The sequence below is a fragment of the Sminthopsis crassicaudata genome, chromosome 1 (genome assembly GCF_048593235.1).
Source record: "Sminthopsis crassicaudata isolate SCR6 chromosome 1, ASM4859323v1, whole genome shotgun sequence".
NCBI classification, from domain to species: domain Eukaryota; kingdom Metazoa; phylum Chordata; class Mammalia; order Dasyuromorphia; family Dasyuridae; genus Sminthopsis; species Sminthopsis crassicaudata.
In genome coordinates, this window is record NC_133617.1 from 142,380,361 (window position 1) to 142,407,998 (window position 27,638).

Genomic DNA, 27,638 nt, shown 5'->3' on the forward strand with positions numbered 1-27,638 from the left:
TAATGTAAAATTAAAAATCTATAAATCCAGTCCATGAGGTAATGGCTCAGCTAACCAACACAGATTCTGTAAGTTGTGAATTTGCCAACAGTTCTAATAAAAACATATTGTTCAATCTATAAAAAAAGAAATTAGAGGGGGTGATCATCTACTAATTTTTTTAATATACACAAAAACTGAACAAGCACCAAACTCTTTTAAATAGGGACTATTCAGTCAAAAAATAAGCTTAGAAAAGACACAATTACTTATTCAAGTTTTAGCTAATAATAATTTGTCATTTTTAAGCCAGCTTGTTAAATGGACACTTCCAATAAAGAGTTCAATAGCATCTTAAATTAAAAGAAAAGACAATACAGTAAAATGGAAAAAGAACTCACAAGATTTAAGTTCAAATTCCAACAATAACTCAATGCAACTGTGTGACCTCGTACCATTTACTTCTCTAACTAAATCTCTCTGTGAAAGAGATAGACAGACAGACAAAGACAGAGACAGAAAGAATGAGAAAAAAACTACTTGTTTTACTGATCTTACACTTACTTGTTTTACTGATCTTACAGTTAGAAAAGCACTATAATCTGCAAAGATCTAAGGAAATCTAACTTTCCATTAACAGAGATCTTAACAAATCATCAGAAATTGAGAAAATCTAGTAAAGAAAAATATATTTATTGAATAAATGCATCGTTCAGTTGTGTTAACTCTCTTATTTTTGTCTAAAAATAATATTTGTCATACAGGATAGGCTGTTGGGGAAGTGTAACAAAGCTTATCAAAGTGATATCAGAAATAACAAAAATATTTTTAAAAACAAAAAAAAATTCTTCATATGAAAAACAGAATTGACAGAAAAATAAGCAAAAAATGTAGCTGAAATAATTTTACATAAAGTAAATCATTTTGAATCTATCAAGAAAGCAATAGGATCATCAGAATGGAAGCACAAGACACTGGATAAAACTGTAAAATGTAAACATTTCAAAAAAAGAAGCGTTACAATGAAGAAAGCTGTATACAGTATAAAACATACTAAAGGCAGATGTAACATGAACAATGAGATCAGAGACAATTCCACAGCACATGATGAAAAAGTTAAGAAGATGAAGATCTTCTTGATCTTGAAGATCATTTGTCCCTCTGAGTTTCTTTGGCCTGGAAGATCTCTCTGGCCCCAAGGCAGAATGTCTAATCTGGCGGTACTTATTCCTTCATTCTTCTCTTGCCAGCTTTCTCTGAATTTCTCTTAGTATATTTCCTGGAAGGGTACTTCCTCCCACTCCTTACTGCCCAAAATTTTGGCGTTTCCTTTTAGGTGTTGTCTTCCTCCACTATAATGTAGGCAACTTGAAGGAAGGGACTGATTTTCTTTTGGTGGTATCTCTGCACTCATCTGCTTCAAAACTCGTTGAACTCAGCATTTGATGCATTTCAAGTAAGAAAAAAATGGTTCGACACATGACAGCTTGCTCACCAATGACGTCCCAGGGCTGTTTTCTTGGCTAAGCAATTGGGGTACAAGGCTGGCCAGAGGGCAGCTATCACTGGGGTTTCCCTGGGCACAGGCAGCTCCTCTCCAAGGAAGTCAGAAGGATGAAGGCTAGAGCCCACAGTGCTGAGGTTGAGGGCACTAGCAGGGAGGTCACAGAGCAGTGCTTGAAGGACAATGCAGCGGCCAAAAGACTGGAAGAGTCATAGAGCAGCCAGTGTGCTCAGGAAGAAAGATAACCACCATAGCAGGAACAAGAAACTGCAAGAGCCTAGCTGGAAGGACCCAGGACTCCTGGCCAGCCCCAAACCCTAAGGAGTAGCCAGAACCCTGGTTGTAGAGGGCAACATGGTTCCACAGCTTCTGCCTCCACATTCAGGCCCTTCTTCCCTTCCCATCAAGGAAGAAAGTGTGGGGTGGGGGGAGAATAAAAAGGTCATGGTTTCTCTCAGAAAATGAACTGGGTCAAGAAAGGAGTAGGACAGATAGAATGAGCTGGGCTAGCTTGTTTCCACAATTGGAAGCCCCACTTGCTCTTCTAAGGAATTGGGTGAGGAAAGACAGGTGCTGACTAGTGATATATTCCTTATGGGAAAAATTCATTTAATATTTGTCATTTTCACCACTCATGGTGCCTTCTGAAACTAATTAATAACAAATACCTAAGTACCACTGTATTTGTATTCCCATGTACGTATGACACACCACAGATGCTATTAAATATGAATATTATTCTCCTCCTCCTCTTCCCTACATACCAACCTATTACTCCATATCTAATAAAGTAATATAGTGTAGGTCAAACCATAGCATTCCCTTCTTCTAATGGCCCCTATTGTCTGTAGGGCCAAATATAAACTCTTGTCTTAACTTTTAAAGTCTTTTCCAATCTGACCCTAAGCTATTACATTACAATCTTAGTGCCCTTCCTAACTCTATAGACTACTTAAAATGCTCTCTTTGCTTCTTCACACATGGAATTTCAAGTCTCATCTTTGTCTCTTGGTTCTGGCTGCCTCAACGTCTAGATTCACATCTCACTTCCACCTCTTAAAATTCTTTGATACCTTCAAAAGTCTGGTCAGGGATAATTTCTACATGACACCTTTCCCACTGGATTAGACATGGTCTTTGACCTTTGATGACAAAATTAGGAATAATGAATAGTAGTGGCAAAGATACGAAAGTAGGCTAGACAATCAGGCAAAATTTATCATATAGGACAAGAAAATCTGTCTAATGTTAAGAACTATTGAAAACATGGATTAAATCAGCTTAAAAATTGTAAGTTCACAGGAGATTTTTAAAGCAGAGGAGTCCTGGCCACTTCTCAGTAATGTTGTAGCAATGAATCATGATTTAGGTATGAATTAGAATTAGCTAGTTTCTGAGATCCTTTCCAACTTCAAAATCCTATCCAGCATTTAAAAAAAATGAATAAGAAGGCTTCTCAGAGTACAGAATAATATTCATTAAAAATAATTTTTATTTAAATTCAGGAGTTATTTGTTATATCATTAGCATATATGTATCTCAAAAAAATGAAATATAATTGGCTATTATAAACTTAGTCATAAGCAGCTGATCAAAAAGCATGAATTGGAAGGGTGAAACTTCTTTATCCTCTTAATGATAACCAAAAATGTGCAAATTGATAAAAGTCACTTTCTACATTTTTCTAGTGAATACACAATTGGGCATGTTTCAACATTAATTTCTTCTTGCAAACTTTCGCAGAATTTTGAGTTGAAAAGGCTATCAATAACCCAACCATGCCACACAGACATCTTATTTCTGTTTGAAAATTTCAAATGAGAGGTAATCCCTTACCTACCAAAGCCTTCCATTCACGAAAAATCAAAACAAAGCCAAAAAATGGAGCAATCCTTCATGTATGTTTAATAGCCATATGTAGGAAAGAAAACCTATGTGGCAACTGTCAAAAGTAAAAAGCATCATGAATGACACTTAGCAAAATATTAAAAAATGGGGAGATATGAGGTTTGTATAGGTCCATAACAATCACAGGAAAAACATTAGGACAACAGAAACTATTGGCTTTGCATGCAGACAAGAAGCAATGATCAAAATGATGATTATAGTCAAAGCAGTTATAATTAGCAAAAATTGCAATGCTATTCACAAAATCCACCACAGAAAACTATTAGTAATTACAAAAATGTGTGATAATTCTTATATGATCAATTCAATAAAAAAATACAAATGTATTCAAGATACAACTGCATATGGGGACAGTAAGAATCTAGAAGATGAGCCTTACTTATATTAATACTTTCTTTGTACCTTATAATCAATTCTAATCTGCAGTAATAACTTATTAATGTAAAGTTTTTATTTTTGTAAAGTATTTTCCTTAAAACTATGGTATAGGCAGCACAAATATTATTCTCTGTGTAACAAGGAAACAGGTTCTTAGAAATTAACTGACTTACAGATAATTTCATAACCAATTAATAAGCAGGGTTTTTTTAGTGCCTGATGTATTCTATTCACTGGACAATGAGGACAATAACATCAAGATCTAGGAAACTTATGAAAGCTAAGTTCTCCTAACTCCAACTCCAATGTTCTGTTCATTCTGGTCTCTTGAGGAAACTTTTTATGAAAGCAGAGGCAATGCACTATAAGTATTTGGTAACTGCCCGGGATCTCTCACAGAACTCTGAGACACAGTGACAGGAGCTTAAGAATCTTTAAAAATTGAATGAGCCCGTGGTTTCAATGCCTGACATTGTAATATCCAGACTAGCTTTCTGGAGTCCTTAGTCTTTAGTGGAGGAGGCAGGAAAGCCATCAGGATGATCAAAGATAGAATGCCTATCTTCCAATCCTTTATATACCTTATTGTAATTACATCATTACAGCATACTATGTGTGAACTTAAAGAACCATTACATCACCATACTAAGTACTAAATATATATGTGAACTAGAGAACCATTATCTTATCAATTCCACTAAGTTAAAACCTTGTTTCAATTATACTTCTCCAGACTTTCAGTCCTCTACAGATCATGATCAAATCTGAATTTGACTCAAAAGTGAATTTTACCATGATCAAATGAGATAATAACTTTAAAGTGCTTAGTACAATACTTGACAAAAAAAAAATTATATAAATGTTGATTATCATTATAATTAAAAATGAATGACTAGTATCTTTATAGAGAAAAGCATAATATCTACATATAAATGAACATAAAATTTTAACTATATCCACCAGAAAGGGATAATGATGATAATGATGACAAAAATGCAACAATTAATACAATAACTGCTAGCATTTATATAGAGTTTTAAAGTTTGCAAAGCACCTCAGAAATACTATCTCATTTTATTCTCACAAAATGAGAATAAAGTGGTAAAATGTAAAAAGTAAAGTGTAAGTGTAAATGCTATTTTTCTTCCCAATTTATGGACAAGAAAACAAAGATACACACATGTCAAGTGGCTTACCCAAAATTACATACCTAGTGTGTCTTAAGCCACATTTGAACTCAGGTCCTCCTAATTCCAGGACCATTGTTCTCTCTATGTCACCTAGCTATTTCTTTCAATGGCATTGTCATGCTTTTCACCCACATTCAAAACCCTGACTCACCCTAGATCCCTCTCTTTTCCTTCATTCCACATATCTAATCAGTTGTGAAGTCACTAAAACATTTCTCACAGTCTTTCTCTCAGCTCATTTCCTCACCACCCTAGTATTGGCCACAAATGGACAGATCCTTTGAGAAGAAAGGGGAGAAAAAGAGAAAGGAAAGAGGGAAAACAGAGAGAGACAGGGAGACACAAAGACAAACAGAAACAGAAAGACTGAGAGTTAGGAAGAAGAAAAGGAGAATGGAAAGGAAAGAGAATCATGGAAAGACAGACAAAAGGAGAGCATTTATAAAAAGAATATGCAAGAAAAAAAGATGGCCCATTTGGTTAAGGAGCTTACACTCTAATAGGATAAAAGCACACATAAATAGGAACTAAAAAGCTAAAGAGCATGTGGGATAGTGAGTAGGTATTTCCTCAAATGGAGGTTAAGTAGGAATTAAACAATGAAAACAAAGGAGGAATTAAACAATGAAAACAAAGGACCACAGAGATAGATGTATCTCCAGAGTAAAAAGATAACTGGGTAGGAGTAGACAAGTCTAATAAAAAGCACTTGGAAAAAACCTGATTTCTTTCTGCTTCCACTCAATCCTTTCCAAAAAAATCTATTAATCATCAGAATCATCACACCTTTTTTGTTTGTTTTGGGAAGGGAGGAATTGGAGTGATTTAGAAAATTCAAACTGTACAATTCATAGACTGTAGAGCCACAGGCTCCCCTCTGAAAAACTTGTAAACTGTGTTATTGTAATATCATTAATTCATATACACCTGAGAAGACCAAGTCTAGAACTGTCTTTATAATGAATAGCTTATTTTCATTATATTAATTTATAAAGCACCAAAATATATAAAGTGAATCAATAAAGATAGGTGATCAATTTGTGCAGCCTCCTAATCTTTTAGTAATTTACTGAAGTTTAGAGCTTCCAAGTAGGTTTTTTTCATTTTACTGTTTGTTTTTACAATTTCCTTCTCACATAAAACTGGTATTTCCTTGGGTGTACACTATCTCTACTATATACATCTGTGTTTGCTTAGCAAATAAACTCAAGTGTTGAGCAATAAATGTATCTTTTTATGCACCTGCACTGGGATTATATTATAAAAGGATTGTAATAGGGAAAAGATTGGCCAATAGTGACCACCCACAATAACAATTCTTTTACAATCTGACTTAAAAGGATTACAGAAAGAGTATACCTTTCCATTAAGAAATTTAACATCCATTAAATGAAGGAAGAGATAGCTGAAAAGCAAAATCCACTGGCCTTCAAGTAAAAAGTATGAGCTCTAGGTAAATTTTTCACTGAAAGTTCACACAAACACATTACATAATTTATATTAAAGGACTATTTTGTACTTTTATGAATAGTGTAACCACACAATGGTAAAATAGTAGAGGTTCACATTTCTTACCTTAAGGTAGCAGTGTGCATAGCAGTTATGAAGCAGGTTATCAGAAGGCTGGCTAAGGCTACTGACCGCATGTACCAACTGTTCAGCATACATAGGCATAGAATGTTCCAAATTAATTTTATCAACAAGTATCTGAATAGAAGGCAAAGGCCGTAAAGGTTGAAAGTTTGTGGCATTCATGAAGTTGCTCGAGTTCTGAAAAAAAAATTTAAAAGAAGCATATACAACTCAATTTATATTTCAAACCTATAGCAGTTAGTAAACATTAAGTATCTGCTATGTATCAGATACATAGAATAGGTACAGGGAACATACGCATGTGTACACACACACACACACACACACACACACACACACACACTCTTTTAAAAGGTGGGAAGGCAAACTACCGTCCCTGCCCTAAAGGAGCTCACAACCTTATTTTCATAAATCAGTGTATCACTTCAATTTTCAGCACTATCAAATCAATGTAGAATTACATCAAGGCACTGTGATAGAGTAAAAGCATACTGAACTTAAATCAGATGATTTGGGTTTTAGTCTTGGCTCTCCTTTTGTTATTGTTGATTTGTTCTCATTTTCATTTGACTTCATGACCCCATTTGGGTTTTTCTTGGCAGAGATACTAGAATGATTTACATTTCCTTTACAAATGAGAAAACTGAAGCACAGTTAAGTAACTTGCTCAAGGTCATACAACTAAGACATGTTTAAGGACAGATTTGAACCCAGGAAGTTTTTCTGACTTCAGATCAGGCACTCTAACTCTAACCACTCTAACCTTAGTTACCCCTAGCTCTGTTACTATATATCAAAATGGTGGTAGAGATGATAGAATTATTATTATTATCCTCATTTTAGAGATGAGGAAATGAAGACTCAGGGAAGTTAATTGAGTTGCCTTTTGGCCCTGAAGCTATCTATCAAAAAAGGCAACTCATTTAAACTGACAAATCTCAATTTCCTCAATTCTAAAAATAAGGATACAATTATAATTCCATCATCTGTTAGGGGATGCAGAAATACCTTTATGCACTATAGAATATTATATTAGAACCATTACAGAAGACACATAGCCTTTGGTCAATAGAGTACTTTAAAGGAGTCAAATATTGTAATAGGTCCTACTGAGTTCAGCCCAAACCAGATTAAAATGTAGTTGGGAAATGTTTAACAAAATAAGTAAAAATGCAATACAACAGAGATGATGTTCATTTGCAGTTTTCTAAGGCAATATGTCAACATGGGTCCATTTCCATTTGAGTTTGACATTGTTTTAAAGAATTCCAAGTCACCATAAACTAATCTCAAAAAATACAAATTAAGTATTACCAAGTTCCCTAGAATACATGAGAAACCAATTTGACTCCAAAGAAATAGCTTATCCTGAGCCTCAACAATTTTCTGGAAAGACTTTAGTTCTCTTCTTTGCAGAAATGGCTGGGTAGCCCTCTCATGATGTAAGCCAGGAAGAAAGCCATGAAAGTAACAAATAATATCCAAAACACTTTGAAAAACATGCCAGAAAATCTGGCAATCCCTGACCAACAATTCAATGAGGATTCATAAAAGATGACAATTTGAATGCAGCAAAATGCTAAATTTATCAGAATAGTAACACAGAAATTACCATAATTTTGTAAATGCAAAGAAAACCTAATTGTTTCATATTGTGACAAAGATCACAGCAGCCATTTTCATGAATGTTTCTAGAAATTTATGAAAAGATGAATTATGGGAGATCTGTAGATCTACCCAAATACTTGTCCCACTAGGCCCTCCTGAGAAGTATCAAGTAGGCCAGAAAAATTGGGATATCCAAAGGTTTAACAATTTATTCTAGGAGCACCTAGATTGAATCTACCACCTATACTTATGCCAATTGCTCAAATTAACCTTAAAGTGATCCTCTTTATTAAAGATATGTGAACTAGTTACATAACTAGTTCTACATCAACAGCTAAAGAGATTGAAAAGAAATTAACAAACAAGGAAGGAAAATGAATGAGTTGAAGAAAAGAAAAGCTTTGCATTAGCAAATATCCTAGAGAATGTTTTGTGCTTGTTTTAGTTATATTCTGAAACTTTTTCTCCACACAAAAAAGCTTGTGACTATGAAACATTCTATTATAATAGGGCCTTTATTTGATCAAAAATAGTCTACTGACATAGCTCAGAAATTTCTATATGCCTATCTATGATATGAAAACAATTATTGCTTCTTCACTTCTCCAGATAGAAATGACAGACACTCTGTCAAGTTCTCACTGAGACTAAACCACAATATCTGGTTTACAAGAATAAAGCAGAGAGGTGAAGACCCTCTACAAGTCTAGGTTTTTAAAGTTTATTTTACAATGGTATTAAGCTCAAATGTAAGAGTGTGTGTGTGTGTGTGTGTGTGTGTGTGTGTGTGTGTTGTGTGTGTAAATATTTAAGTCTCAAGCTAGAGACTAACTTTGTTGCAAACAATAAAACAGTACAATTACAAGGATATTTTAATCTTTTAGCTCTGTTAATCTTCACCAAATTTTCTGAAAATTATCTTATCCAATAATATGATAATTAATAAGTATTTCCAGAATGGTGGATTGAAGAAAGCACACAATACATCATAAATACTAATATGACAGTATTAGTTCAAAATTCCTATCATATTTTAAATAACTATTTGTTTAAAAGATCTTAATGGCATCAGTAACTTGTTAAAGGAGCTACATATTCATACAGTTAAAATGTTATGTGTAGTACAAAATGTTACATTTTAAATATAAATACATTTTAAATATAAATATAGAAAAACATAAATTGTACATATTGTCATACCTTTTCACCCATAATGACAGGAAGCAAATGACCTAATAAGTTGAATTCAGCCATGAAAACTGTAACAGTACATTTAAGAATGGTAACACAAGTGAGTCGAGTAGGAATATATTCCTCCAGAGATGCCACTTCTTCAGCATTTGGTATAGTTGTATTTTTATCCACAAAATCTAAAACAAAATATGATGAAAATTCAATAGCCAGGGGAAAAAAATAGAAAAACCCCCTTTAAGTATGTTCTAGCAAAAGAGATTAAATATTTTTCTGTAATTGTGGCAGTATTTTTTATTTCTAAAAAATCTATTTATACATGGTATCCATTCAAGATCTAAAATTGTTTTTAACAAACACCAATTATACAATAAAAGCTATACTACTTAGATCCAGACTAATTTTCAGTAAACTGAATTCATTTTCTTTGTATTAAAATTTTACCCTATCACTGTTCACTAACTAGGCTCTTTCCAAGCTATCTACTAACAAGACCATGTCTCCCATAAAAAACAAACTAACAAAAGCAAATCAAAAAAAAAAAAAAAAAAAACTTCCCTCACTAAACTCTTAGCACATTACCTTCTCATTTTAACCTTTCTCTGCCAAATTCCTAGAAAAAGTTTCCTCTCGTTTCCTTTTTCTTTTTGCTCACTTATTTCTTGACTCATTGAGTAATGTGGTTTCCAACCATAGCATTCAGTGAAACTGACCTCTTCAGAGTTACCAATGATCTCCTAATTTATAAATCTGATGACTTTTTCCTTCCTGAAAGAGCTGGTGGTGCAAAGCACAATGGGATCAACAAAGATTCAACAACGCCCTTCTGCAACTCTGCTCAACACAGAACACTGCTCAACACCCTCTCCTCCCAGAAATTCACTCATTTCTTTGCTGCTTTATTATGTTTCTTCACCTTCCTGTCTGACCACCCTTTCTCTATCTTCATTGTTAGATACTCACATCTAATTACCTAAATATAGGCATGTACTCCAATTCTCTCTCCAAGGATATCTTCCTCTCTATATACCCTCTCTCTTAGTGACTTCATCTATTCAAATGAGATTATTATTGTTGACTATCATATATACAATTCCAGCCCTAATTTCCTTTTAAACTATGTAACCAACCATTTATTGGATATTCCAAACTAGATGTATCAAAGGCACAACACTCAATATGTCCAAACACAATTCATTATCATTCAAGATCTACCTATTCTTTAAACTTCCCTATTTCCTAAGAGCACTGCCAACCTTCAGATCAGATTTGCAACTTCTATGCAATCCTCAATTCATCACTCTTGCTTACCTCACATATCTAATCAGATGCTAAATTTCCATCATTTCTATATCCATAACATTTCTTTCATTTATCCTCTTTTCTGCACACACACATCAGCTTTGTTTTTAGTCTCATCATTGTCAACAACTAGGGCACAGTTTTCTAATTGGTCACCCTGTCTTAAATCTCTCCCCATCTGCTCTAATCAATAAACTCTAGTGGCTTAATATTTCCTACAGGATCAAATATATACTTATGTTTATACAAAACTCATTTCAACATGGTCTCATTGAATTCTGCCAGCTTAACTGCATGTTACTCTTTTGCACTCCTATCCAAAGCACTGTGAGGCTCAAATGAGATAAATTATAATACACTCTGTAAATCCTAAAGTACAAAATAAATGTGAATTATTATTATTATCATTATGATCATCATTATCATCATTATTACTACTACTTAGTATTCAGTTACTAAATTTCCAGTCAGTTATTCCTTTAACTTTCTACCATATTTTTTTTGCTGAGCTCAAGCAATATACATTGAGCAATAATAAAAGCTGGTATTTGTTTAATAGAATTATCCAAGGTTAAAAAACACTATATGCACACATGTTTTTAAATTAAATATATCTAAATTAACACTTTTTTAAAGTGTTTAAGTCCTGATTTACAGACTATCTATTTCTGAGGTTTTGACAAGGAAAATATAATGGCTCTCACAAACATGTAAGGCTGACTCTAGCACACTCCCATTTCTATATGGCAATCTACGCTGTCACTCATACCTGGAATGCTCAGTTTTTACATTGTTATGGGCCAGAACTTGAAACAAGGTGCTTAGTTCACACTTTTAGAGAGCATATATAAGGACGAGATTCACAAGTCAGGGAGATTCACAAGTCCAGCAGAAATATAAGCAAGAAGCTCTCAGGGCCAAGCCCACAAGCTCACTAAAAGACAAGCCTACTCTTGGAATTTCGTGAGATTCACAAGTCAGAAACCCACAAGCCCACTCTGTGGGAGAAGGAGTCAAGATTCATTCCAACTTCCATCTTTGTGCTGGCTGAAGATATTGGGAGGATGAGAGGCTGAAGCTGGCTGGAGGCTAAAGGACAAACCTTTGGATTTGGAGACATTTGGAGGGAACTCTTGGAACCAAGGAGAAAGATAGGCCTATACTAAAGCTAACCGGGCCCCAGGTAAAGAGACAAGACTTTGGAAAGAGAAATTAAAGGATTTGGACTTTAATCTCTGGCTGCATTTGGGGTTATTAATCTGAAGTGACACTAAGGATGCCTCCATAAGCTCCCCAAGAAACCTACTCCCAGAGAACGATTATATTTTAGAGGAGAGTACATTACACCACACCTTAAATATCTGAAATCCTTTAAGATTAAACTCAAGAATTGTCTTTTGAATGAGGTACTTTGTAGTTCCCTTCAGTTACTTATGTTGAATTTTATATGCATATTATCTCCCCTATTAGAAGTAAACTCTAAGGATTGTTTTTTCCTTTATATTCCCAGAACCTAGAAGAATGCCTGACCCATAGAAGATGATTAATATAAATTTTTCAATCAATAAAATTAGATTTCTTTGTCTAAGAGTAGGATTCTGAATTTAAGATTATGGTATTTTTGTTATTATAAAGAATAAATCCAATTTTCTTTCCAGAATGGTAGAATCAATTGATGGCTCACCAACAGTGTAAGCGTAAATCTTTCTAACACAGATCTTTTAATATTGACTATTTCCATCTGTTGTTATCTGTGAAATATAAATTAAAATCACTCAAATAAAGCAAATTTTATTTCATTATTAGTAACTTAGTATAATCTTTTCCTATGGTCAAATTTCCAATTCTTTTTTTGGGAACTGTTTATCTCTTTTGACCATTTTGTAAATGGCACCATGTAGCTACTATTGTCAGTGCCAAAGTAGCAGTTAATTTTAACTGAGTCAACATCCAGTTCAGAAAGGGAAGATGGATGCTTATATGGTTGTGCAAAAGATAAATCCTATGACTGATCACTGTGAGAAATACTAAATCCATATTCTAATTGGTTAAAATCTCTTGATTTGAGGTCATAGCTGAGACCACTGATTTAGAGAACAATTATAATAACATAAAAGTGAATACCAAAAAAATTCCACAATATTTTATTTACTACATTATCTCCATTTAAACATTTATTTTTATTTATATATCTATGCTTTCAAAACAAATATTATTCCCAGGAATAAAAATCATTGCACATTCAAAAAGGCATAGCATATGAACATATTAAAGAAAAAAAGTACACTAACAGAAAAAAGAAGGAATTTAAATAGCAACTGAATAAACATCAAGTCAAAAACTTACCTGATTTTATCTTACTATAAGGTTCATATTCATGTTCTAAGGCACAAACAATCATTTTCAAAATCCTGTGTACTGCACTACTATCCAAGCGAAGATCAAGGGGACCCACAACAAGACTTTTGGTGGACTTTTCCTGAATATTCCCCACATCTTCACTTTTTGCTGAAGGGAGGTCATGTTGATTTCCAGGTGCTAATTAAAAACACACACACACACACACATATATATATATATATATATATTATAATTGATATAAATATTAATTCACATTATTATAGACATACTTTACAATTTCTTAATTCTCATGATCAAAAATCTGTTCAAATATGATGTGAAATAATCTAATGTCATAGTTCAATCTTTATATTTATTAAGTAAATTCATTATCGTGAATAGTATTAAACTAACATCTCTCAAAACTAAGACGTTTTCCCATAAGTTACACTAACAAAGATATGGAAATGAAACTTCTTCATACTAAATTTCCCAGCATCATCTAAAAAAAATGAACTCGAGAAAACTCAAATTTATATCTGTACCTAAAGATGTGTAGAATTACATAATTTCAAACCAATGAAATGAAATGAAACTTCATCGTCAATTACATGAATTAAATTACGACAAAAGCAACTACAAACATATTCAACACACATACTTTCAACAAAATCATTTAACACACTAAATGTGGCAAGATGCTGTCTTCAAACTATAAGCTGGTGGCTAACTATTGGCAAAACTCTAGAAAGTGTTACTAAAGAAATAGTCAATAGTCAATACACATTAATTAAGTGCCTACTATATGCCAGCCACAATTCCAGACACTAAAGATAAAAAGCTTTCATTTTAATGGGGAAAGACAAAAGACAAAAAGCTAATAACGCAGAAAGGGATGGATGAGAAGAGAAAGAAAGGATGGTACCTAAATCAAAGAAGTTCCAAAGTAGTATAGCAAGGTAGGAATGTATGAGTTGAGCTCTCTCCTTAAATGGAACTCCAAACAAAGAGACAAAAGAAGGAAACCAAGGCTAGAGAGATGAGTTTTAAATGAGTTTTTTTTTTAATTCTTTGGTTTGTTTGTTTGTTTGTTTTTCTATTTCACCAATTTTTTTCAAGGAGTTATTTTCTTTTTCTGTTTCTCCAGATCTTCATTTTAAGGAGCGGTTTTTTCTGTGTTTCCTTTTCCAAAGCTTTCATTTCCTTTTCCTGTTTTTCTTTTAATTCTCTTTTAAGATCATTTTTGAATTCTTGGGGAGCTTATGGAGGCATCCTTAGTGTCACTTCAGATTAATAACCCCAAATGCAGCCAGAGATTAAAGTCCAAATCCTTTAATTTCATTAAATCTCTTCATTTAAAAGTTCAATTGGTCAAATTCAAAAGGTTAAAAAGTTAACTGAAGAAAATAATTCACTAAAAATAAAAACAAGTGGAAGTGAACGATTCAATGAAACATCAAGAAAACCAGTCCACCCACTGATGCATTGTTGGAGCTGTGAAAGAATCCAACCATTCTGGAGAGCAATCTGGAATTATGCCCAAAAAGTTATCAAAATGTACATACCCTTTGACCCAGCAGTGCTACTACTGGGCTTATATCCCAAGGAAATACTAAAGAAGGGAAAGGGACCTGTATGTACCAAAATGTTTGTGGCAGCCCTTTTCATAGTGGCTAGAAACTGGAAAATGAATGGATATCCATCAATTGGAGAATGGTTGGGTAAATTATGGTATATGTATGTTATGGAATATTATTGTTCTGTAAGAAATGACCAACAGGAGGAATACAGAGAGGCTTGGAGAGACTTTTATCAACTGATGCTGAGTGAAATGAATAGAACTAGGGGATCATTATACACTTCAACAATGATACTGTATGAGGATGTATTCTGATGGAAGTGGATATCTTCAACATAGAGAAGAGCTAATCCAATTCCAATTGATCAATGATGGACAGAATCAACTACACCCAGAAAAGAACACTGGGAAATGAATGTAAACTGAGAGCATTGTTTTTTTTGTTTTGTTTTGTTTCTTTTCCCAGATTATTTTTATCTTGCTTATACAACCCTTCCTTTGCAACAACAACAACAAAATTCGGTTCTGCACATATATATTATACCTAGGATATACTATATGATATTTAATATGTATGGGAATGCCTGCCATCTAGGGGAGGGGGTGGAGGGAAGGAGGGTAAAAACTCGGAACAGAAGGGAGTACAAGGGATAATGTAAAAAAAAAAAAAAATTACCTATGCATATGTACTGTCAAAGAAAATGTTATAATTATAAAAATTAATAAAAAATTAAAAAAATATATTTAAAAAAAAATGAAAAAAATACCTCATCAGAAAAACATCTGACCTGAAAAATAGATCAAGCAGAGACAACCTAAGAATTATTAGACTACCTGAAAACCATAACGAGAAAAAGAGCTTACACAGCATCTTTCAAGAAATTATCAAAGAAAACTGCCCAGATGTCCTAACACCAGAGGATAAAATAGATCGCCTCCTAAAAGAATCTCCAAAATGAAAACTCCAAAGAATATTGTAGCTAAAATCCAGAATTATCAGATCAAGGAGAAAATACTGCAAAGCAAGCCAAAAAAAAAAAAAAAAAAAGAATTCAAATATCAAAAAACCATAATCAGAATTACCCATGATCAAACAGTTTCCACTTTAAAGGACTGAAGGACCTGGAATATGATGTTCAGAGGACAAAGGACCTTGGACTGCAACCAAGAATCAACTATCCAGCACAACTAAGCATTTTCTTTCAGGGAAAAAAAAAAAAAGGACATTCAATAAAATAGGGGGTGTTTCAATTATTTTTGATGAAAAGGCCAGAGCTGAACAGAAAATTTGATCTTCAAATACAGAACTCAAGAAAAGCATAAAAAGTTTTGCTCTTTGAAAAATTAAACCTGATCAGAAAGAATGGCAAAAATCACGGTGGTATACTGGAAAGAACAGTGTACCAAGAATTATGGCACTCTCTGTAAGCCAAATTCTACTATTTATCAACAATGACTTAGGGCAAATTACTGTGATCGCATATAAGGAGAATGGACTACATGATCTCTATGATCGCTTTTAGCTCTAGAGTATTAACTTCAGAGAGTTCCTTTACTTTGGTCTCTATTTCTCTCTCTCTCTCTCTCTCTTTTTTTTTTTTTTTTTTTTGAGGCTGGGGTTAAGTGACTTGCCCAGGGTCACACAGCTAGGAAGTGTTAAGTGTCTGAGACCAGATTTGAACTCGGGTCCTCCAGAATTCAAGGCTGGTGCTCTATCCACTGCGCCACCTCAATATTAAATATAAGATTTAGTTGATCTCTAAACTCTTAGATCTCTAAATCCTTTCTAGTTTTGGATAAAATAATCAGGATTCAAAGAGATAATATCTAAATTATCTAAATATATATTATCTAAATATATTATCTAAATATATATTAATTGAAAATTATAATATTCAATCAAATTAACATATTACTAAATATCTATTATCTAAATATATATTAATTAAAAATTATAATATTCAATCAAATTAACTAAATATATATTATCTAAATATATATTAATTGAAAATTATAATATTCAATCAAATTAACATATTACTAAATTTTGGACAGACTTTATAGGCAGACCCAGTATTGAATAAGAGAATAGTAGTGGAATGAATCACATCAGAGAAACTGTGTATTTATTTATTATTTTTTTTTGACTAAGGCAATTGGGGTTAAGTGACTTGCCCAGAGTCACACAGCTAGGAAGTGTTTAGTGTCTGAGACCACATTTGAACTCAGGTCCTCCTGACTTCAGGGCTGGTGCTCTATCCACTTCGCCACCTAGCTGCCCCATGCATGTTATTTTTTCAATGTTACTGTATTTTGCCCTGCTGTAAAATTACATTTTTAATGCCAAATACTCTAGGAATGACAATACAGTTTTGAATCATGAAAAGCCATTATTTCAGAAGAATCAAAATAGCAATATGAAGTCAGTACAAACAAGCAAGCTACAGCATACTACCCATGAGGCCTTGATTCATTACAATTGGTGTTGCTGTGTATTTGTCACACCTTTGTCCTTAATAAATGGCAAAACCCATGAAGCCAGGAGCTGTATTTTAATATCTAGCACAGTGTTTTTCACATATTAACATATCACATTATTTCTGAATAAACAAATTTAATCTAGCATATGTAAGGATATGCTCAATATAGGCATTGATTATTTTTTCAATACTTTAATAAACATTGTCATGTTTACATAAGAATATATACTCTTTAAATATATAATTTTAAAGTGACAGCATTACTTTGCACAAATAAATCAAGTCATTCTCTAGAATCAGATATAGTAAAAGGATAGAAGAACTAGACAAAGTAGAAAGTTGTTTCGTCAGAAATCACTATGGATGCATTTTAACAATGGCAAATTTTTCCTTCTCCAGTAGGGGGAGGTCATGAACAGGGTGTCTTGGATCTCTTCCCTGGTTAAAGGGAAAAGCAATTTTGTTGGCTTGTTTGTGGAAGAACAAAGGGTGAAATTGATTTTTCCCTTTCCCTCCTGAAGGCTGCCCTCCTTTTAGGGTTAAATTCACTAAATGTCTAACTCAGCATTTTCCTATCAGTGACTCCTCTTCCAAATTTCTCTATTTCTATGGAGGGTACATCATCCTTCCAGCCTCCTAACTTGAAAATTTCAGATCTTCCTCAATTGCTCACTCTACTTTATCCCACACAAGCAACCAGCTGCCAAATTTGGTCATTTATTCCTCAAAAATATTTTTTTTGTATTTGTTCTTTTCTTAGTCCTTATACAACTACTACCTTAGTTAAGGAAGTAACCCTAAACTATTGCAACTGCCTCCTAATTGGTCTCCCTGCCTCAAATCTCTCTTTACTACAATCTGTCCTCTTCAATGCTTCCAATATGATTTTCTTTACAGAATTGCTATTCTCAATAAACTCTATCCTTCTGCTTCTTTTCATATTTTCATTAAGGATATGATTAATGTGTAGATCATTTTCATTTAGATTTACTCGCAAATAGAAAGTAGATATATAAGTAGTTGCTGTTTGTCCTCTTACTTTTTATGGTGATTACATGATACATAACTTTTGTCTTATTGTTTGTTATCTTCAAAAATGATATTTCCATACTATTAAAAATTGTCTCAAATTCAACCTGGATTTATTTTTTATGAATAATTGCTTTATCTTATCTATTTTCATCATCTTTTTTAGTTCAAATTCCACTGGGATACCTAAAATTTCAGAGTATTTTTTGCACTACAATCTTTACTGAAAATAGTTGGTTTTAGAGATGCTGACAGTTCTGTACCATATTTTATCTGTTTACTGTTCTTCCCAGCAGAAACTTAGGACAATACTCATGAAATCACCAAATTATGACAGATTGATAAGACATCTTGCCAGGGTCCATCCAGATTTTCATCCCCAATCTTTTCATATCTCAATCATCTCCAGACCATGATGTTACCCAAGCATGTCTTCTCACTTTATAGGACCACTTTAACTGTTGTTGTCCCTCATTAAAATGCAAGCTCTTTGAGGAAAAGGATTGCCTTGTTTATATTTAGCACTTGTTTATACTTAGTAAGTCTGGCATCAAGAAAGCACTTAATAAATGTTTTATTTATCTATCTATCCTTCTTTTTCATCCATAAGTGCCCTCGAAATGACCTGGAGTAATTATGTCTAAGAGAACAAAGATTTCTTCAGATTCATTCCCATACCTATTCCCAATCTACTCCATACCGTTTTGTAAAATACTATTATAAGTAATTTTCTACTTTCCTCTACCAAAATGTTTTGCAGATGACTTTTTATTTTAAAATATTTAAAACATTTGCCAAGTGTTTTCTGATTAAAGCAGTTGTAGTGACTGTTTTATAATAAGTAAACTTATGTATGAAATATTAGTCCATGTTCATGGTTTTGTTTTTTTTCCTCTTTTATCCATCATCTTATAAGAGTGAGTTGGGAGTTTATCATTAACCTCATTTCATATTACTTTTTAACTTAGGGGCAGCTAGGTGGCACAGTGGATAGAGCACTAGCCAGGAGGACTGGAGTTCAAATCTGACCTCAGAGACTTAACACTTCCTAGATCCGGGGCAAGTCACTTAACCTCAATTGCCTCAGGGTTGGAAAAACTATTTTTAACTTAGTTCTAATTAACAAGTCTACCTATGCAAAGGTAGCTACAGAATGTTAAAAAATGGGGATAAATCATCAAATTAGGACTTAGAAGATCTGGTTTTCAATTTTATTTTGATCCCTTTTATTACTATGGTGATCTCTGGCAAATCATTTCATGCCTCAAGAGCTTAGTTTCCTGATAAAATAAAGAAGATGAAAAAGAGGCCTCTATGGTCTCTTGCAACTCAAAATTGAGGTTTCTATGAAATAACTCCCACATCTTTAACAAACATGTCTTAAATGTTAAAATATGGGTCATTTTTCTTGTGGGATAATATTTGTGGCTCTTTTCATTATTCTTCTTAAAGTATCAATGAGAGCAAGGATTTGAGGTAACTTATAAGCATTTATTTTCATTTCTTAATTTCAAACCATAGTTGCCCTCACTACCAAGGTCTAATTTTGGACTGATATCAAAAAATTATATATATATATATATATATATATATATATATATATATATATATATATATATTAAGTTGGTTTGCAGAATCTTCCCAGGTTCCCCATAGAATGCCTTCATATTTTATAAAAGATGATGGTACTTAAAATGCAATTATGTTAAAGACAGTCTTTTTGCTTACATTTCTCCTTAGCACCTCAAAAAAAGATGCTCAACTGTCATGAAATGATGTTTCTTGTTGTCTTTAAACAATCTAAGCACATGGTAAAACCAATTCTAATAATTTTTGTTTGCCTCTCCAAGAAAGCAAATATTATTATGCATGACAGATAAAAATCTGAGCTTCTCAGTTAAGGATCATGAAGGGGCAAGTCAATTCTCCAAGAGCCCCCACAGCTGTGAATCTTAAACTTGAAGGAGTTGCAAAGCAGCCTTTACTTATACAGATGTTCCTTGTGGATTGGGAATGAAATAAATTGGAGGCAAGAGGGAAGAGGAGAGAGGTCAGACAACACAACTGCCTCTCAGTCTCCTTGTATCATCAATATCCTCTCAAATGAAGAGAACTATTCTACAGATCTGAGTTAGATCTCCAGCAGCCACTGGCAAGTGGCTCCTGTATCACAACAATTCTCAAATAGAAAACTTGTAAGTAATTTATCCTAATGTAGGTACCTCTCCCTTTAAAATAGTAGCACAGATCCATAACTGTCATTATGCATAATGTGATAAGAGGGCTAATTACAGCAGTACTGTTCTTTTAAAAAATAGGGGCAGAATCCAATATATGAGGGGAAAAAAAAACCTGGGAAAAGTTGTATGAACTGATACAGAATGAAGTAAGCGTAAATAAAAAAAAATCTATACAGCATTAGCAATATTGTAAAGAGAAAGAAAACTTAAGAATTCTGATTAGTGTAATCATCAAACAAATTTCAGAGGACTGGCAATAAAACATTGTAAATGTTTTAATGAAATAACTTAACAATCAAAATATGTAATTTCAGATGTAATCAATGGGGGATTTATTTTGCTTAAATATACTTGAGTATATTAATTAAAAAGTATTTATTTTTATTTTTCTGACTTGGCTGGGGAGAGGGAAGGGCATAGGGAAGAGAAAACAATGGCTAGTAATGGGATTACAAAATTGAAAAGGAGAAGAAAAGAACTAAAGCTCAGTAAACATTTGGGAAAAAAGCTTATTCAAGAAATAAAGAGTAATGAAGTAATGAGGTAATGAAGAAAAGTCAAAGAATGGCTTTGAAAATAGCCTGATGCAGATTTCAGAAAAAGGTGGAAAGACTTGCATAAACTGATGCTGAATGAATGAGATAAATTGGAACCATTCCCAATAAGATCAGGGGTGAAAGAAGGTTGCCCATTATTACCATTACTATTCAATATTGTATTAGAAATGTTAGCTTTAGCAATAAGAGAAGAAAAAGAAATTAAAGGAATTAGAATAAGTACAGAGGAAACAAAATTATCACTCTTTGCAGATGATATGATGGCATACTTAGAGGATCCTAGAGAATCAAGTAAAAAACTACTAGAAACAAGTAACAGCTTTAGCAAAGTTGAAGGATACAAAATACATCAACATAAATATAAGCATTTTTATATGTTTCCAACAAAATCCAGCAGCAAGAGATAGAAAAAGAAATCCCATTTAAAACAGCTGTAACTAGAGCAGCTAGAAGGCTCAGTGAATAGGGCTCTGCCCTTGAATTCAGGAGGCCCTGAGTTCAAATTCAGTCACAGACACTTAATGCTTCCTAGCTGTGTGACTCTTGGCAAGTCACTTAACCCCAATTGCCTCAAAATAAAAACAAAAACAAAAGCCTGTAGCTAATATAAAATATCTAGGAGTCTACCTATCAAGACAAAGCCAGGAATCATAAGCACAATTACAAAACACTTTCTACACAAAGAAAGTTAGATCTAAACAACTGGGTGAATATCAAGTATTCATAGGTAGGCCTAGCTAAAACAATAAAAATGACAAATCTACCTAAATTGACCTATTTATTCAGTGCCATACCAAACAAATTGCTAAGAAATTACTTTGTAAAGCTAGAAAAAATACTAACAAAATTCATCTGGAAGAATAAAACATCAAGAATTTGAAGGGAATTAATGAAAAAAATTCAAATGAAAGTGGCCTAGCTGTACCAGACTTAAAAACTATATATATATATATATATATATATATATAATAAAGCAGCAATCATCAAAACCATTTGGTACTGGCTAAGAAACAGAGTAGTGGATCAGTGAAATAAGTTAGGTTCACAGGACACAACAATCAATGACTACAGTAATCTAGTATTTGATAAATCCAAAGACTCTAGCTTCTGAGATGAGAACTCACTATCTGACAAAAATTGCTGGGAAAATTAGGAAATAATGTGGCAGAAACTAGGCAATGACCAACATCTAATACTCTATACAAGATAAAGTCAAAATGAGTTCATGATTTAGATATAAAGGGGATATTATAAATAAATTAAGAGAACAAGGGATAGTCTATATCTCAAATCTGTGGAGAAGGAAAGATTTTATGGCCAAAGATGAACTAGAGGACATTATGAAATGCAAAATGGATAATTTTATTATATTAAAGTTTTGGTACAAATAAAACCAATGCAACCAAGATTAGAAGGGAAGCAGAAAATAGAAAAATTTTTACATCCAAGCGTTCTGATGAAGGCCTCATTTGTAAAATTTGTAGAGAATTGACTCAAATTTATAAGAATATAAGCCATCCTCCAATTAATAAACACTCAAAGGATATGAACAGGTAACTTTCAGATGAAGAAATTAAAGCCATTTCTACTTATATGAAAAAATGCTCTAGATCATTATTGATTTGAGAAATGCAAATTAAGACAACTTTGAGGTATCACTACCCATCTCTCATATAGGAAAAGATAATGATAAATGTCAGAGGGGATATGGGAAACTGGGACACTAATACATTGTTAGTGAAGTTGTGAACTGATGAAACCATTCTGGAGAACAATTTGGCACTAAGTCCAAAGGGTTATCCTACTGCATAACCTTTTGATCCATCAGAGTCTCTACTGGGTCTGTATCCCAAAAAGATTATAAAAAGAGGAAAAGGACCCACACACACAAAAATGTTTATAGCAGCCCCTTTTGTAGTGAATAGCAAGGAGCTGAAACTGAGTGGATGCCCATCAGTTGGAGAATGGCTGAATAAGTTATGGAATATGAATGTTATAGAAAATTATTTTTCTATAAGAAACAATCTGCAAGATGATTTCAGAAAGGCCAAGAGACTTACATGAATTGATGCTAAGTGAAGTGAATAGAACCAGGAGATCACTGTAAACAGCACAGCAATATTATTGATAATCCAGTTTTATGAACTTAGCTCTTTTCAATAGTAAGGTGATTCAGGTCAATTCCAAGATTTGTGATGGAAAGAACCATCTATATCCAGAGAGAGAACTATGGGGACTTAATATGGATCACAACAGTATTTTCACCTTTTTTGTTGTTTGATTGCTTTTTTTTTCTTCCTCATTTTTTTTCCTTTTTGATCTGATTTTTCTAGTGTAGCATGATAAATGGGGAAATACAGAAGAATTGTATATGTTTAATCTATATTGGATTACTTGTTGTCTAAGTGATGGGAAAGGGGGGGGAATTTGAAACACAAGGTTTTTGCAAGGGTGAATGTTGAAAACTATCTTTGCATATATTTTGATAATAAAAAGCTATTAATGGGGGAAAAATAGATTGTGTGATGATTAACTATGACATATTTAGCTTTTCTCACCAATAATGATCCAAGACAATTCCAATAGATTTGAGATAAAAAATGTCAACCACATCCAATAAAACACAAAACAAACAAAAAAATGTGGAGACTGAATTGCAGATTAAAGCATACTAATCTGCACTTTTCTTTCTTGTAGTTTTTCCCTTTTGTTCTGATTTTTCTTTTACAATATGACTAACATGGAAATATATTTAAAATGATTGTGTATCTGTGACCTATATCAGATTGCTTGCTATCTTTGGGAGGGGAGAGGGAAGTGAATGAGGGAGAAAAAAAATTGGAATTCAAAATCTTACAATATTGAATGTCAAAAACTTTTTTAAAAAGTGAAAGAAAATATCCTGATGAATGTGTCATATTCTTGGAGAGAGAAGCAAGTGCTCTGCATACAGAAATATTCATCTTATTTGGGCTGTTAGTTAAAAAGAAAAATCACTAGTAGTCAGAGAACCTAGATTCAAATCCTGATTTTGTCATTTAATATTTTTTATGACCTTGCACAAGTTATTTGAATATCTTGATGTTAAGTCTGTACATTTGTAAAATGAAGTCATTAATGTAGATAACTTCTGAGGTCACTTTACATTTTTAAATCCCATGACTCTGTTGTATAATATAATAAGGAATGGACTGGTAGAGCACCTGGGTTCAAATTTTCACTTTACTATTAATTAGCTATATAAAATCCCCCATACTATTTTCTTGATATATAAAATAAAAGGCTCAAGACTACATGACTTCTAAGGTCCTTCCAGCTTTAAAATTTAAGAAATCTGATTAATACTCTATATTCTATCCAAAAGAAATGACTAGGGCATATACCGGGTTTACTGAAATACAAAGATTTCATTTTAAAACTTGAAACCACAGCAGGAACTCTTAAACAAATGCAACAGATTACAATGAAAGATTTGACCAGCATGAAATTACCAAAAACTAACAAAAAGAGTTAAGATGACCTAATCATATTTTCTCAAAGAATTAGGACAAAAACCTCAGAAAATACAGATCCTCTTTTCCTAAAAAAAAAAAAATAAAAATAAGACACAAAAATTAAACACCATGCCACACATGATTTCTATAGGGATTACACTTTAATTTTTCCAAAAAACATTAAACAAACCTTTATTTTAAAAAATTATGCAACATTCATGAGGTACTTTTTTAAGAAGGAAAGATTTAGCAGTAGAAAGAAATATCAATTTCCATGAACCAAAATTATAACTACTTATAAGCACTAATACAAAATGACTATAAAAATGCATTTCTTATCTGTGGAAGGAAATGAATCAAAATACCAAGAATATCAGAAAATTCTAACACATGTCATTACAGATTAATCCATTCCCCAAACCAACCCCAAAGGTAAATGTGAGGTAACCGAGTACAGCCGGTCAAGGACCAGGTGCCTGTGAAGAGGCCTTTGTTTCTGTTATTTGAGGAAAGGCAAACATTAAATAAAGTAACTAGTACCTTTGCCACTGGAGCTCTCCATTGTGTACAAGTAATCCATGTAGAAAGCTCCAAACCTCTGCATTCCTGCTATCTCAGTATATGTCTCCTACCAACAAAGCAAAGCAAACAGAACAAAAGTTGAAAAAGAAGAGAATCTTGAGATTACAAGAATCAGACATATCCTTACTTGAGCTGTGTATCAACTTAAAAGAGTATCACAACAAAAGAACCAAGGTTATCCAAAGAATTCACTTCTAAGGCAGCTATTGTAATTTCTATTATAGGCCCCACAAAGGGATATCTTAATTTTACTGGGCATTTTAAACACTTTATCAATAATGTTTAGTTAATGAATACCTTTAATGGAGAACATATTCCTTTCCTGACCTTTCTCAAGCTACCTATTCAAGCTAGTTAATTCTTAAATATTTCAAAAACAACTATATTTAGCAGTTTATGGTTTACAAGAGCTTTACATACAGTATCTCATTTGCATCTTACAAAAACCTTGGAAGTTAGGGCAATGTAAGATTGTCACTTTACATACAGGAAAACTCGTAATTTAGTTAAAATAGATTTTTTAACCCATAATCATCAGGTTTCTGAGATTTTATATTTGGTGACAAATTGCAATCTAAGTTTAACAGCAAAGCTCTGAGCAAATCAAAGAGAACAATGTAATGCCTAAGATTTCACTTACCTGACAATATATGACTTTAGTTTATCATATATAATTAATTTCAAAAATTAATTTTCAAAGCCATGCATCAAGGAAGGAAAACACACACACACACACACACACATTCTTTTTACTTCCATTCTACATCTTGTTACAAATTTCATCAACTACATTTGCCTTCACATCTTTTTATTTGTTTTTAACCAAACATATACAGATTAACATGAGTAGATTTTTTCAGAAGTATTCAAACATTTAAATTTAGGCATAATACATTATTGGTTATTAATCAATGAAAAACAAATCTACTATTATACAATCACTATCTACTGTAACATTCAATACATACTAGTTAAGATCATTCTGACATAATCACTAAATCTAATCAGAAACATAGAATCCAAGAAATAAACTTTTGCAGATATTCCAAAGTCTCCCCAGTCTCAGCCTCTCTCTTTGACACTGATGTTTTTTGTTCATTCCACAGTCAAATTTCTAAATTCCTTCTGTACACTCTTTGCATATTTCACTGGCACCTCTAGTTTAAGATGAATTGCATCTCTCACTACAGAATAATATCTCTTCTGGCTTCCTAATTTCTATTAATGATTCCACTACTGTCCTAGTCACTCATACTTAAAATATCACCATTACCTTATATTCCTCTCTTTCTTTCATTCTATACAACTTACCAGTAACCAAGTCTTACTAATTCTACCTTCATAATGCATACCACATTCCTTTTTTTTTCTATTTCCAATGCCTTTCATACTTCTTCCTGAACTACTACAGTAACATCCTAACCAACAATCCCTGCTTCTGTACTCCCGTATCTCTAATCTAAGTTAAACTTTTGATCAGTTATATTCACAACACTTTAATGCTCAAAAATCTCTGATGGCTCCCAATGTCTACCACACAAATCCCAAACTTTTAACCTGTGATCGTCCAACATGTAGCCTGATGCTCTATTACCATTATTTGTAGAACTCCCCTTCAGGGGCCATATTTGATATTTCCATAGTATGCCAAAGACACAGTATATATAGACTTTTCTTTAACTAGTACCTTCCCATTCATCACTGACTACTGAAATTCCACCTATCCTTCAAGGTCCAACTTAAAGATCACCTAATTTGGGGGCAGCTAGTTGGGCAGTGGATAGAACACCAGCCCTTAGGTCAGGAAAACCTGAGTTCAAATCCAGCCTCAGACACTTAACACTTCCTAACTGTGTGTCTCTGGGCAAGTCATTTAACTCCAAGTGCCTCAGCAGAAAAATAAAACAAAAACCACCTACTTTTTGAAGTCTTTCCTGACTATTACTTGATAATCTCTCCTTGTCAACTAATTTTTTTAGTATTCTCTTTTTATGCTATTATCTCTAATGTTTGGCATATGTTATTTGGTGACATGCCTTATCACTTATGAGATAAACCCTATAAGAAAAGTTTTTTTATTCATAAAATCAGATGATATATGTAAAGTGTTTTACTATAATCCTTAAAACTGTATTAATGTTAAGTATTAATATTAGTCTTTCTTGCATTCACATAAAAGTACCTTTGCACCAAATAGATTTTTTAAAGTGTTTTTAAAATGAATATGTTCCCCACAATACCGCTCACAGCATTTTGCACACTGTAGAAATTAGAAAAAATAAATTTTTTTCCTTAAGTAATTAGGGTTAAGCGACTTACCCAGGATCACAGTTAGAAAGTATTAAGTGTCTGAGATCAAATTAACTCGAGTCCTCTCTGAATTCAGGATTGGTGGTCTATCCATTGCATCACCTAGCTTCCCCTTAGAAAGTTAATATTTGATTAGTTTAAAAAAAAAAAAAAAAAACCTAGATTTTTTCTATTATGTGAATCCCCATACAGCTTAAAAGCTGTTATACCTTAATCTAGCTAGATTATCACCTCCATTTCTGATGATATAACATTTGAAGATATCCCTTAAGCCATTTCTGCTCACATGTCCTTCTTGTAAAATATAGAAAAGTGTATTAGAAGACCTCTAGTGTGTTGGGTGGATCTTTGTACAGTATTAATGACAGTACAGG

The 27,638-nt window shown here is 33.0% G+C and overlaps 1 protein-coding gene across 11 annotated transcripts in view; it reads right to left on the minus strand.

Annotated features, from left to right (window-relative positions):
* Positions 1-27,638, minus strand: part of VPS13B (vacuolar protein sorting 13 homolog B) — a 973,300-nt gene that overhangs the window by 870,224 nt on the left and 75,438 nt on the right. For all 11 annotated transcript variants that reach the window (XR_012482416.1, XR_012482414.1, XM_074268391.1 and 8 more), the window contains exons 11-14: positions 24,913-25,000; positions 13,000-13,191; positions 9,361-9,530; positions 6,535-6,729 (exon numbers count right to left, since the gene is read on the minus strand). Coding sequence is in view for 9 of the 11 variants with exons in the window: in XM_074268391.1 (XP_074124492.1) it covers positions 6,535-6,729; positions 9,361-9,530; positions 13,000-13,191; positions 24,913-25,000 (645 nt within the window). In the remaining 2 variants the exon portion in view is untranslated. The remainder of the gene's footprint in view (positions 1-6,534; positions 6,730-9,360; positions 9,531-12,999; positions 13,192-24,912; positions 25,001-27,638) is intronic.